This window comes from Impatiens glandulifera, chromosome 5, assembly GCF_907164915.1.
Source record: "Impatiens glandulifera chromosome 5, dImpGla2.1, whole genome shotgun sequence".
Taxonomy (NCBI): Eukaryota; Viridiplantae; Streptophyta; class Magnoliopsida; order Ericales; family Balsaminaceae; genus Impatiens; species Impatiens glandulifera.
Genome location: NC_061866.1, coordinates 4,693,831 through 4,709,842, shown reverse-complemented (window position 1 = coordinate 4,709,842; position 16,012 = coordinate 4,693,831). Strand labels below are relative to the sequence as shown.

Below are 16,012 nucleotides of genomic sequence, written 5' to 3'. Positions count from 1 at the left end.
TGATTCGGTAATCAACACCTTGGCTGCGATGGTGTTAATGTTGGAATTTGTCCTCCAACTTCCTAGTTGGAGAGACCCAACTTATTGTGGGCTTTATTTAGGGCCCACGATATATAATGTGAAGAAACATTATTTTTCCACTTTAGATTAACAGAGTTTGGAGAACAACATGAGAGAGACCAGAGCAAAAACATATTCAAGGGTTTAAGGTAGCTACTGGAGAAGATTTCCGTTTGCAGGAGTTTGCACCGTTTGATCGTCTTCAAACGTTAACTATTTATTGGTTATTTCTGGGGATACGTTCTAAACGGTGAAGATCTGTTTTCTAGTTGCAGAATTGACAAGGTTGGTTGATTTTACTATTTCTGCTCTTTGTTGTTATTTGCCAAGATTGTTGTGTGATCTTGTTGCAATTGATTAGTGACTCTAGTTTATATCTAGAGATAACCTCTGTTTGTAACCTTGTTGATGATAGTGGATTGTTAAATGATCTGACTGGTCCCGTGGGTTTTACTCTCAATTTGATGAGAGGTTTTTCACGCTAAATCTTGTCTTGCATTGTCGTTTTGATTTCATTCTGTTTTGCTCATCTCTTATACTCAATACTCAGTTAATTGGCAAAACGTTTTGTTTTGAAGAATACATTACCCATCAGTTAACTCTCAAGTGGCAAACAGTGGCAAAATGGTTGGGTCTAAAAAAACACAATTAATGCTAACAGATCAGCGACCGACTAGGGGTCTCATTCAATCGCCCTCTAACGGAGGAGGACATGGGTTAGAAGCCAGATTCCACATCTACTTTGGCGGTGGAGTACGTTTTGGGTTTGTTAAGAGTTTGAGAAAGGGGAAGTGATGAAGATGAAGCAATTTGTCATTTATCCGGGAAGATAATGAGTTTTCTGAAGGAACCAGTTTACTATTTTTGTCATGATTCTGAATCTTAAATATACAAATGAGTAAATTGGTTGGCTTTCCTTGTTTGATTATTGTTCAGAGTGATTAGTGATGGAGGTGAAGTGGCAACGGGACGGTGACAACGATGAAGTAATGAGAGAGAATCGGTGATCGAGTTCGGAATCAATATATATTAAATAAATTAAAAATAATATGATAAATAATTTAGTAGATTTTTAACACCTAATAGAATGTTTTAAATATAACAAAATAGTTGAAGTATACTTCTTAAAATGAAAATTTTATAGAAGAGTCTTAAATTTAATAAAATCAAATAATACTATATTTATCCTTTTATCCCTATTATTTTGGGCTTAGTTGACCTTGTACACTTAATTGCTACATAGAAAAAAATTCCAACTAAAATAAACATATATTCATTTTTTTAATTTTGTGTTAGGTTTTATATTTTTTTTTAAATATTCCCCGCCTCCATTCTTTTTACATTGTATAATCGTTAAGTTTAAATAACCTATTTTTATTTTAAATATGTGATTTTTTTTCTTTAAAAAATAAACAAAAATTAATTACGAATAATTTCAGTCTAAAACAAGATAAAATATGAAATAAAAATAGGAAGAAATAAGAAAATTCACATCTTCAATGCTAAGATCACTTGTAGATTTGTGTAACATTAAAACTGATGTATATATGTATGTAATATGTGAAATAATTTTAAAGAATCAAATCAGAATTATATATATATATATATATATATATATATATATATATATATATTATTATTATTAAAATTGTGAAAATTTAAATATAATTAAGACTGTATATTTAATATTCACTAAATTATGTGAAATAATTTAAAAAAGTCAAACCAGAATTATATATATATATATATATATATATATATATATATATATATATATATATATATATATATATATATATATATATATATATATATATATATATATATATATATATATATATATATATATATATATTATTAAAGCTGTAAAAATTTAAATATATATTCGTTAAGGTATGAATTTTTGTTGATAAGATATAAATAAAAAATACTGATCCACCTATATATATATATGACCTAGTGTATATAATTCAATTAAATTATTTATAGGATACTTTATTAATTTTTTGTGTATAATATAATTTCAAAATCTATATTATAATATATTGACTTCACCTGATTAAATTCGTTTTTTTAACTTTCCGAAATATTCAATTATGTAAATATATATTCAATTGCGAGTCATTGATTTTATGAAAATAAAATAGTAAATAAAATAATTTAATATTAAACCTAATAAGTTAATTTATTTAATACTTTTAATTTATAATAAGGAACACTATGAAAATACTTCTCACTAATAAAAGAGATTAATGGATAATAAGAGAAGAGAGATTACCGTACAAACAACGACGTTTAAAGACGTTTAAAGACGTTTAAAGCGCCGCTAATGTTTAGTACTAAATACTTCTTATTTAGTAGCTCATTTTATAATATAAAAAATTGTGATCGAAATTTAGAACACGTAAAACATTACTCACAATTTTATTATTAGAATAGTAAGAGATTTATAAACATCTCATCACAAATGAAATTAGAGATAGGTTGACGTAATTGATATTCAAAAACATTGACAAATTCTTTACCAATTTAGTACGAATGAAAACAAGTGCACTTGGTGTTTTTGGTGACATCAGGTGGAGCAAAGCCCAAGTAAGTGCCATCGAATTTCCATTTACAATTATTCTTACACGCATCTACAGACCATGGCGCAACAATCGTTGAGCATCTTGTTTGTGTGTTGCTTCTATCCACCATTATCATCATTCCAGCTACATGGTGAGAATAAGGATGCAAAAGGAGAATAGGTTTGATTTTGTCATAATAATTAGAAGAATGAATAAATTGTTTTTTTCCTTTAAAAGATAATAGAGAATGGTTAAAATATATCCCCAAATATGTCTCTTTTATATTTTTTAAAATAAAAAAATATTGAATTACATAATTTAGATTATATCAAACTTATAAGAAAACTAATATAATATAATAATAATATTGATATTATCGTGATATTTTATTCTACATTAAAACTTATACAATTATATCCATATTAAATTTTCACATTTCAAAAGATTTATAAAATACAAATTTGATCCATGATCATTTCAAGTACGACTCAAGATTTAAAAAATTTAAAAAATACAAAAGGACGAAAAATGAAACGAAAGAATCAAGAATCAAAGAGCATATTAGGGAAGTTAAAGAAAATCAACAAGGAAAAAATACAGAGAGAGAAATCAAGGAAGAATCAGAGAAGGAAGAAAGTAATGAGGTAGAGGAAAAAACAAGGTAGAATCAAATAATGAAGAAATCAACAAAACTGATGAAATAAGGGATATTGAAGAAGATAAACCTAAAAGCAATGAAGATGAAGAGGCAGAAGATGAAATCAAAGATACAACAGAGAAGAAAAACACAGAGAAAAATAAGAAAAGTAGTGACAAAAGCCCTGAAATCCTGAAGAAAAATACATTTTATTATGTTAGTACGAGTTCATATAGAAGAAGATTAAACAATAAGAGCAGACAAACATCATCATCAGCTTCAATTCAATCTCCCTTAATGAAGAACACAAGAAGAATGGGACGTGGAAGAAGACAATATGGTCAAAAGGCGGATATAGAGACAACATAAGTTGAGATAGTTAGATTGTAGTTTTTGTTCATTATAATCTGTGTTTTGTAATTTGATTTGACTGTCACCATTCATAAAATTTTGGGTCTTTTGTTTGTCATCTTACAATCAAAACTAGGGTTTGTCTAGTTTTGATTATTGACCCCTCCCATTTTTGGGCTTTTAAATGAAATGGTGTTAAATTGTTTTCCAAAAAAAAAAATTCAAAAAATTACAAATTTTCTTTTGTCATTGTTTCATTATTTTGTTAAGTTTATTTTACTTAACACCCATTGTATAGAAACTCAAATGAGGTCGTTAAATATTTTATATTGAGAATTTTAGTTTTGGTAATTATTCATATATTTTGATATCTAGATTATCAATCGTTTATATTGATTTTGTATGCGTTATTTTGTAGACATAACGTTTACATAACTCATATCTTAATGCTAAAACCACTGATAAATATTTACAATTTAGATATAGTTTATATTATCCAGATCCAAATGCTAAAACCAATTCATGTAACCTTGTAAGAGTCTAGCTAAACTTATATATTAAATTTAAACCGTCCAGATTTTATTGCTAAACCTAAAGCCTAAAGTAAATTTGTTTTTTGAAAAAATAAAATCCACTAGTAAGTTCTTATAACTCTTTGTAACTGTCTAAAATTCAGATATAAATTTATATAGTTCAAATTTAAATTTTGTGAAGAGTGGAAAACTTTTCTTTTGTCCACATATGGTGTAAAATCACATTATAAAGTGAAAAAAAAATAAATTTCAAAATACGATAAATGATGGTCAGAAGTTAACTAACATTTTCTAAACAAGTAAATATTATAAATATTTGAAATAAATTATATGATAAAAAAAAGTTACTACTAATCGCAATGTGATTATATAAAATAGGGATGCTAGATGGAATACATAGTCTTCATTCCCATATTTTGTGTTTGGTGGCTCATTTTTTACTAAAATAAAGTAGTTTAACTTTTAACAATTTTAAATAGTATACTAGATTCATATATACAACAATTTTCATGATTTTAACATAATTTTATTCAGCAATTTTCATGATTTTAACATAATTTTATAGATAATTGGTTAACCGAGTGAGTGACTTGATTGTTACTTATAAATAAATTCGAACAAAATAAATTTATATTCACATTTTTTTCCTTTTATCTTAAGATTTTTATTTGTAAAGTATTTCCCCTCTTAACTCTCATTACATGATATTTTAATAGTTAAGTTTAAATAACCTATTTTTTATTTTATACATATATTTTTTTCAAAAAATGAAAAAAAAAATTAATTGTGATAATTTAACTCTAAAACAAGATAAAAACATCAAATAAGAATTAATGAAGAAATAGAAAAATTCATATCTTCAATGCTGAAATCACTTATATATGTGATATGTATATTGTTATTAAAACTGTGAAAAAACAAATAAATTTAAGACTGTATATATAATATTCATTAAATAATAGATAAACTTTAAAGAATATCAATTAAATAATATTTTTAATTTTTTATACATAATTTATTTCTCTTGTATATTGTAATTAAAAAATAAATTGACATTGAATAATATTTGTTATTTTATTTTAAAATAAATTATAATAAAATATTATTTTATTTACTCTATCATTAATTATATTATTCAATTTATTAATTAAAATATTAAAATATTTTCTATTTTTAAATAAATTAAAATTTATTTAAAAAACTTATTACCAAACAACTATAAAGTTATTCGATTTATTAATAAAATAAATTAATATATATATTAAAATTTATTTAAAAATCCTATTACCAATCAACTATAAAGTTGTTTTTACTTTAATATCTTCACAAAATAAAAATATATTTCAAAATCATCCTTCAAATTAGCTGTCTTGTTTTGGTTTATAGGCCGGCTCCGCCGCCCACGGAGGCGGATGCCTTAATTATCTGCTAGCTGGCATTGCCTATGAATACTGTCTTATTTAACAAATTGCTGTTTTTTTTATTTATTAATTTAAATAAATAAATATATATTTTTAAGAGGAGTGATAGAGTGAGGGAATTTAGTGAGGGAATTTGGTGAGGGAATGACGTGGCATCACCTTCATTGGTTGGAAAATGTAAAAGTGGGAGGAAAGAGAGAAAAGAGAGAAATTATTTGATTTTTTCAGCGAATAAGATTATGCCACGTCATTCCCTCACCAAATTCCCTCACCAAATTCCCTCACCTAATCATTTCTCTATTTTTAAATATCCATGTAAAATTAAATAAACTAATATCTCACTTTATAAAATATATTTTAAATCAATTATGGGCTAGTTCGAATTGGGATTTTTTTAAAACCTCGAGAGAAAAAAAAAAGTAATGATTGATTATGATTTTGATGAGGTGATAATTATTTTTTTGTAAAAAGATGTAAACGGTATTGATATATATGAATAAAATAAAAAATAATAATTTAAAATTAAGAATATTTTAATATTTTGATTAATGAAATAAGTGATTTGATTGTTAAGAAGTGATTGATTAAAAATTAATTTTAAACATGTTTTTTAAAAATCCAAAAAGAAGAATGCATATAGCATAAAAGCTAGTGCTCCAAATAAAATGAATTATTGAAGTTTTTTTTAAATAATTATTTTTTTCGCAATTTTAACTTTCATTTTAAAATATATTAAGTAAAAATCGAATTAATAAATAGGCCGTTGACTCTACAATCTCATTCTTTATTATTATTATTATTATATATTTCTTTTAACTAATTCTATAAAATAATTAATTTTGGTGAAAGGTATTAGAATATTAAATTTTGGAACAACAATTTAAAGTAGACACTCAAATTGATTGTCCCCACTTCAACACAAACACAAAGTGTATTTTTATTTTTTTTATTATTATTATTATTATTATTTTTTTCTATAAACCGATTCTTATAATTGGACTACTTAGTTAATTTTAACGTTTATATTATTATCAATCAAATAACTTATTTTATTAATTAAAATAAATACAAAATACAATTTTAATAAATAAACCAAACAAAGCCCAAATAACTTGTTTTATTTATCAACAAATATTTCGTTTTTGGACAAAAACCCAAACAAAAAAACATCAAAATAAGCAAGATCAAACAAGCTCCAAGACCTAGCTAGCTAGTTAATATGATGGACATTAATTAGGGTAAGAAATGATGGTGGGGTTATAGTCAAAGATAACAAGTTTGTCAAAGATGGAGGCATACGATTTCCCAAACGCAATGTGATGAGAATCGCTCACGAACTCGTTCAGCCCTTGAACACTTTCAAAACTCGACTCAAACACATGGCTGAACCCTTGATCCATATTAGAAGCGCTCAATTCAGTTCCCCTATATAACACATATATTAATTAACTAATGATCATATCATATAATATATAATTGAATTGAATTGGAGTTTATATATATAATTACCATTGGAAAGCCTTCAAGGGTTCGATAAGATTGACAAGATCCGAATAATTTTTGATAAATTCATTAATCTTCTCCTCAGAAACATCATCTTTGAACTTCGCCAGCACTATATGCTTCACTCCTTCTCCTCCCATCTCTATCTTTCTTTCTATTCTCTCTTTGTCTTCAACCATATGTATATATATATTAATCCTAATCTTCTAATTAAGATAGGAAAGTAAATCATTTATATTATGGAAAAGTAAATCTTCTAATTATGGAAAAGAATCCACTTATCAGGAATAATTTTTATTATATTTAAAAGAGGGATGATACCATAGGAAAGGGAGAGAACGATGTGTCATCATATTAAAAGATAAAGGATAAGAACTAATAAGAGATAAGATAGAAAATTATTATTATTTTTTACCAATCAAATTGAACCGCCATATTAAAGATATTAAATAATATCTACGTCAACTTTTCGCAGATTGCATCGTTAAAGTTGGATCAACAAAACTACATGATATGGCGATCTCAAATCATGCCAATAATCAAAGGTTATAAATTCAGCAAATTTATTCAAGAATCAAAGATTCCGGTGAAGAAAATCTTTGACAGCAATGGTGAACAAATTGATAATTCTGAATTTGAAGTTTGGGAAGAACAAGATCAGAGAATATTCTTTTGGCTTCAATCAACACTATCAGATTCAATTCTCACACAAATCGTCGGCCCCAATATAAACACAACGCACAAATTGTGGATAACGTTAGAGAAAATGTATGCTTCTCAATCTCAAGCGAGACTTATGCAATTAAGAATGCAATTACAGACAGGAAAGAAAGAAAATAGTGGGATGAACGATTATCTACAGATGAAGAAGAATACTACAGATTCTCTTGTCCTAGCTGGTGAAACGATTCCAGATCATCATCTTGTAGCCCATATTCTCAGAGGACTAGGACCTGATATGAAAACCTCATGGTTGCCCTAACCACTCGAATTTAACCAATATCGGTTGATGAACTCACTGGCCACCTATTGACTCACGAACAAAGATACATTGAGTCCACATCATTTGGTGCTCCAGTGGCTAACGTAGCACATGGTCGTCAAAATCACAGTAATAGGAATTGGAACAATAATCAAACACCTACTAGTTTCCATGCTCCACATCTTTCGGCCACAACATCTTCTTTTGGAGGTAAGATTCATAATATCTCTTCCTCTTTTAAGACAGCTAAACCTAATAGCAGTGGGCCAAATGTTGGTAATGGGCCATATGGTAACAGTTGGCCAAAGAATAATCAAAACTCATTTAGGTCACATAATTTAACCCCAAATAAATAACAAACAAAAAGTTGATGGAAATTTTCGAGGAAACCGAAATAGTGGAAATCGATCAAAGTGTACGAATTGAAAAAACAGGTCATGTAGCTGAAAATTGCAGATATCATCTTATTTGTCAAATGTGCAATCGTCATGACCATCAAGAAAATGATTGTTATCATCGGTATGAACCAAAACAATCTACTCCATCAACAATGATGGCGTCGTTTGTCTCTATATTAGACCCCTCATGGTATCCAGACTCTGGTGCATCGGAGCATTTGACAGCTGACTTAAACAATCTTCATACTCATTCTCCTTATCAAGGTACGGAAAATATTACTTTTGGAAATGGTATGACCTTATCTATTTCTAATATTGGAGAATCTTTCATTCCTAGTAATGTGAGAACACTAAAACTTCAAAATATTATTCATGTACCTGGCACCACTAAGAACCTGTTAAGTGTTTCTCGTTTTTCGGCTGATAATAATGTATTTTTTGAGTTTCACCCAACTTATTGTGTTGTTAAGGACCGGGATACGAAGAATGAGTTAATTCGTGGAACACTAAGAGGAGGTCTATATTGTCTTGTACCACCATCATATTCTCATCATCAAATTCAAGCTTTCACAAGTGTTCATTCACCAGCTACTATTTGGCACCAACGCTTGGGACATCCATCATCTATGACATCTTCTTACGTTATTTCTCGTTTTCATTTACCTTTAATTGGTAGTAGTACATTTACGTTTTGTGAAGCTTGTCATGTTGGAAAAGCTCACAAATTATCATTTTCTACATCAGTTTTCAAAATTATGTCTCCTCTTGAATCGATATATTCTGATGTTTAGGGACCTGCCCCGGTAACTACTTCATTGGGTTATCGATTTTTTGTTTATTTTATGGATGATTACATCAGATATACGTGAATTTATCCAATAGCTAGAAAATCTGATGTATTTTTACTAAATTTAAAATTTCAGTTGAAAATCAGTTTAATCGGAAAATTGAAACTTTACAAACAGATGGAGATGGTGAGTATCAGAATCTCACTAATTTGACAGAACTTCACGGAATTCACCATCGTTTTTCATGTCCACACACAAGTGAACAAAATGGTGTTGCTGAACGCAAATTTCGTCATATAACTGAAACAAGTCTTACCCTTTTAGCTCATGCGAGCATACCTTGCACTTATTGGGATGATGCATTTTTTACAGCAACTTATCTTATTAATAGGATTCTCACTCCTGTTTTAAATAAATAATCACCTTTTGAGGTTTTATTTAAAAATCTACCGGATTATGCATCTCTTAAGACATTTGGATGTGCGTATTATCCACTCACACGTCCTTATAATCAACACAAGTTGGATTTCAGATCTACATTATGCACTTTCTTGGGTTATAGCCTTGTTTTATTTTTGGAAAACGGTTAAAATCATTTTATTAAAATCCCCAAAGTGGGACGGTCAAAAACCAAAGCTAGAAAGTCTTAACTAAGATTATAAGATGACAATCAAACGACCCTAAAGAACCTGATTAGTAGTAATCAAACATACAAGAAATAGAGATTACAAACAAAGATTACAAACTGTATCAAATCCTAATTATCCCAATCAGGATATTAAAATACTAAAATATCTCTAATTTATTTTATTAAATTTTAAATACAAAATATTATATTAATTTAAACGGATTAAAAATTTCTAATAATCTTCTAATAACATCAAACAAGATAAAGTGATTGAGAAAGACATAAGTGATTCTGTCAATTTCTTCCCTTATTGTTTATTTTTTATTATATTTTTGTGAGTAGGTGTTTTCTTTTTATTTTATGAAATTATTTATGATTTTGTTTTTCAATTGATTTTTTTTGTATCAATTGTTTATATATGTTGGTCCTGTTAATGTTGCTGAAATGTCATGGTGGTTGTCAATTATTTTTATTTTACAAACTCACAATCTTGTTGTTAACCTAAGTAAGTATGTTTGTATATGTTTGGACTTTAATGTATATTGATCCAACACATTTATTTTATTACTTTCTTATAATTACATTTACTTGTAATTTAGCTGAAAAATATTAAATATAATTTAAATGGAGAGAGTTTACTTTAAATAAATTAAATATTTAAGGTTCAATTATTTTATTAATAACATTTTAAATTAAAATTATGGTATGATACATACACATCATTATTGTAACTATAAAATAATAAATTATAATAATATAAGGATAAGATATAAATAAATAAAAATAATAAATAACAATATTTTCGTTTCATATATCATCAACGAATAAATAAAAGTTATAATAATATTTTTGTATAACAGAAAATATAAACTTTTTTTTGAAAATCGGTTAAAACCATTTCATTAAAATCCCAAAAATAAAACGGTCAAGAATCAAAGCTAGACAAGTCTTAGCTAGGATTATAAGATGGCAATCAAACGACCCTAAAGAACATGATTAGTAGCAATCAAACATACAAGAAATAGAGATTATAAACAAAGATTACAAACTGTATCAAATCTTAATTATCCTAATCAGGATTTTTATTTTCATACCAACCTGATGTTTCAACATATTGGCTTCCTCTTCCCATTGTCCTTCCTCTTCCTATTCCCCTTCCTCTTGCAATGAACGGGGGATGAACTGAAGAGGTTGATGAATACTGCATTTTTTCATCTTGATTTCTTTCTTTATATGAACTTGTTCTTATTTGATAGAAATAATCATTCTTCAGAATTTCTGAGCTCTTCACCTTGTTGTTCTCAACTTGAATTTCGAGATCATTGTCTTTAATTCCTTCAGCTTCATCTTTGGAATCCTCAACAACTTTAGATTCCTCTGTATCAACATTGACATTCTCTTCTTTCTCTTGATTAATCTGAGTATCTTCCTCTCTGTTTTCATCAGCAACCACTTCAACTTGATTTGATTGAGAATCATCAATTATTTCTTCAACATGATTAGGTTGAGGATCCACCTCCTTCTTCCTATTGCTTTCTTCTTGTACATAGTTTTCTTTATCTTCTGTTTCCTGTTCTTTAACCACATTTTGCTCTTTAAAAATAGGCACATTTGTATCGTTTTCCTGCATCTTTACTTTCCAACCATTATGAATTTTATGATCTTCTTCCTTAGCTAAATCACATTTTGGGCTTGCATGTTGGAAAGTATTGCAGAAAGAGCATATGTCTGGTCTCCACTCATAAGTGATTTCCATGACAATAGGTTTTCCTTTTCTGTCTATTACTGTCATACTTTTCGGCAGTGTGCTTCTAGGATGCACCTTAATGCTAATTCTAGCAAATGTTAGGTGCTCTCCTCCTTCAGTAATTGGATCTATGTATAATGATCTACCCAATAAACCTGCAAAATGACTAAGGGCTTCAGAATTGTACATATGTGAAGGTATATTCCAGAGCTTGAACCATATCTGTGCAGTTTCTTTTGGCTTACTCAATAGGTTCAAGTCTTCGGACCATTTTTCTAACATCATACAATTGGATCCTATATGTATGCCCATTTTCTAGAATTTCCTCTAGATTAGATCCCTTCTTGAATTTAAGGAAATATAAATCATGGACATTTGTTGAAATCTTCTCCAGCCCTTTTCCTTCCCATTGCATCAACAATGCATCTTTAGTAATTGGGAAGGATACTCTGTTTTTCCCTATGTAGTTTGCCACAACTATATTTTCCCATTCCTTTATACAGTTTTCCTCTACTTCAGTAGGAAATTTAAATTCAAATGGAGAATTCAGTACCTCCACTTTTGTCTGTGTATTGTCTAAGTAGATTTTCCCTTTATAAGAATGAATTTCTGACTTTTTTGCATTGTTGTTCTTCCAGACTTCATTAGTTTTCCATGTCGAGTTGTTCTTGATAGTATATGACCTAGATTTGGGAGCCTTCATTAGTTTCTTCTTTGTAGCAACTGACCATTGAACAATTTCTTTATATTCTTCTTTTTTTTCAACAGATTACAGTCTTGAAGATAATGGGTGTTGAGTTGAATTGTAATATGGTTTGTTTTCTCTTTATTGATGACAATTTCTACCCTTTTGGCATGCATAAGGAGCTTTATAATCTGATTCTTGAGCCCAAACAGATTATCTCTTTCATTATAGCGTATCTTCTAAGCTCCTTCATTATCCCCTTGTTTTCCTGCATTATTTTCAATAGGAATTTTCCAAGCAGTAGTTGGAGCAGATTGCTTAATTGTGTTGGTATCCTGCTGTTCTTTAATAACTTCTTTAGAAATTTTTTCAAATTATTTGACTGTTGCTTCCTTAATTCCTTCCAGCGCAAAATCTCTAATTTCTTTTGATTTATTATTTTTGTTCTTCCCCTTCCCCATAATGGCAGAGACAGAGTAATCGAACAAATTAATTGCAGAACCCCTAAGAGATGATCAAAAGTAAACCGCAATCGAGGGAAAAATTTAACGGTGCTTACAAATGTACAAGAAACCCTAGACTAGCAACACTTAATGAACGGAGAAAGACAATACCGGGATGCCTGTGTCAATCGTCCCGTGCTGCTTGTGCTTATTTTGTCGCATGTGCCGATCGTGTCGTGCCGCTTGTGCCGATGACGCTTTCTTTGATTAATGGTAATTCCGATGTCGATTTGATGACTTACGGTGCAGGACAATACCGTGTCGTCCGTGCCTTTCTGCCTGTGCCTATCGTGCCGCTATACCAATTGTGTCGTCTGTGCCGATCGTGTCGCCCGTGCTGATCGTGCCGCCTGTGCCGATCGCGAATCAAATCTCCATAGCTTTTCTCTCTCTTTTCTGATTTAGTTTTTTTGGGGTTATAGCCTTGTTCACAAAGGATACAAGTGCTTACATATTCCTTCAGGTCGCGTATATATTTCTCGTCATGTTACATTCAATGAATCTGTATACCCATTTGCTTCATCAACTAGATCAATACCACCATCTACATTATTTACTCCAGTATTTACTTCATCATTCTCTAATATAAAGGATCATTCACAAATACCACTTGAGGTGAATCATCCGACAGTACCAAATCCTACTCCAATAATAATACCCCCTTATCAAATGATGACACCTCCTACTCCAATGGTACCACCCCCTATATCATCATCGGATAATACAACACATGCACCTCTATCGACAGGGATAGACATTGTATCGAATTCTCTACAAAGTGCTCTGACATGCTCAACAAACCCTATATTAACACGTTCTCGAGTACGATCTGAGGCACTAGTGACCAACTCCATTATTGTTTTCGCTATTGAACCAACATGTTTTTCGAAATATAAGTCTGGTACTTCTTTATTCTTATATCACTTGGAAAACATCACTGCATATATTTTGGTCTATGTTGACGATATTATTTTTATTAGCAATTTTTCATCTTTTATATCTGAAACAATCACACGCCTCAAGGATACCTTTCCAGTCAAAGACTTGGGTCCACTACACTATTTTCTCGGCTTGGAAGCCACTCGTACATCAAGTGGTCTCTTTCTTTCTCAAAACAAATATATAGAAGAAATACTCACACGTGCTGACATGCATCAATCCAAACCCTTACACAATCCAGTAGCTTCGGGGTCTTCTTTATCTCGCCATCATGGTGACTCTCTAAGTGATCCCACTATTTATCGTAGTATTGTTGGTGCTCTCCAATTTCTTACACTCACACGTCCAGAACTAGCTTTTGCTATCAATTGAGCCTGTCAATTTATGCAAACACCAACTACCACACATTGAGCTGTTGTCAAACGTATCTTACGCTATCTTCCTCACACTCCTCGTCATGGTCTACAAATATGTCCAATCAAAAACTTTACACTAACTGCTTACTCTGATGCTGAATGGGACGGATGTTCAGACGATCGTCGTTCCACTACCGGTTATTGTGTGTTCTTAGGCAACAAAAAAACAGTACGTTGTTGCAAGATCAAGCACTGAATCAGAATATAGAGCACTTGCTCATGCTACTGCTGAACTTGGTTGGCTTCAATCACTTCTTGGTGAACTTCGGATTCCTCTTTCTACTCCACCTATCTTATGGTGCGATAACATTGGTGCAGCATTTTTCGTTGCCAACCCAGTCTTTCATGCTCGTACAAAACATATTGAAATTGACTTTCATTTTGTTCAGGAACGAGTAGCTGAGAAATCTCTTATTATACAGTACGTCGCAACTAAAGATCAAATTGTAGATATTCTTACTAAGGGTTTGTCGTCATCAAGGTTTGCTACCTTCGTGACAAGATCACTATGTGCCACGCCGTTTCGAGAGCATATTAAAGATATTAAATAATATCTACATCAATAATTAAAATAAATAAGATATAATTATTATATTTCTTATAATTTATAATTAAGATATAATTAATATGTTTCTTATCATTAGGAGATAGTTATTATATTCCTTATAATTAGGATTATCTTTCCTTTTCTAACCTATATAAGAGCCTGTAAAGATTTAATATCGAATACAATCAATAAATGATTCTTATTGATCTTAAATATTTTTCACTTCTTTGTTAAATTCTTATTATTCTTGAATATTCTCTCACTTCTTTATTAAGTTATTTATTAAGGGGTTTATTAAGGGGGTGCTTGGTTCAAATAAAGGAATGAGAATAGGATTGTGATTGATAAATGTGTGAAATGGGAATGGAAATGGGTATGATTGATAGAAGTGTAGTGTTTGGTTTTTAATTTTATTTTATTAAATTAAAAATATAAAATATTATTTTTTTTTTGTAACATAATTGTTTAAAATATATAAAATATTTAAGTGACATAATTTAATAAAATATAAACATCTAATATTTTTTCAAAATAAAAATAAAAATACTTATAACAAAAAAATGTTGAATGTTTCAATTTTTTATTAATTATAAATAAATAATTATCTATTAATTATAAATAATATAAGAAAAAGTCTTTCAAATATTATATATTTTAAATTAAATATAATATTTTATTTAATAATATATTATAACATGGTATAATTTTTTTAATAATAATTTTTATTAAAATATTTCATATTTAATTTTTTAATATTTTTTATATAAAATTGTTATTTTATTTTTAGTTTTATATTTTTATATTTTAATTAATTTATTATAATTTTATTATTAATATATAATATTTAAAATTAATTATATTATTATTAGTTATTTTAATTATCACTAAAATTTTATTTTAAATAATTCTTTAATATTATTTAAATAATTGAAATTATTTATTCATAAATAAATAAAAATTTATTATTATATTAATTATAAAATAACGTATAATATAATTATAAAATATATATGATATTAAAATTATAATTATAATTATGAGAGAGAAAATAGAAGAGTGGAGATAATGAGAGAGAATGTGTATCCCTACGAAATGGGATTCATTCCTCCCAATATAGATAAGATTGGATGATTCCTGAGTATCTGAGAATCAAATCAATATCCTGGAATCAAAACCACCAACCAAACATCTCATTTCATTCCCTTTCCCATTCCTGAGTACAAAAACCACATACCAAATATGCCCAAATTCTTTACGCCACATCCACTATTCTCTCAAATTCCTCCCCCGTCCTATCCTTTTCCTAT

General features: G+C 28.8%; 1 protein-coding gene across 1 annotated transcript; it reads right to left on the bottom strand.

The window, feature by feature from the left end:
• Positions 1-6,798: 6,798 nt before the first annotated feature.
• LOC124938889 (stress-response A/B barrel domain-containing protein HS1-like) lies at positions 6,799-7,212 on the bottom strand. The gene is made up of 2 exons (XM_047479410.1): positions 7,079-7,212; positions 6,799-6,994 (listed from the first exon to the last, which is right to left on the bottom strand). Exons 1-2 carry the CDS (start codon positions 7,210-7,212, stop codon positions 6,799-6,801), a joined length of 330 nt encoding a protein of 109 aa, XP_047335366.1.
• Between the last annotated feature and the right edge of the window lie 8,800 nt (positions 7,213-16,012).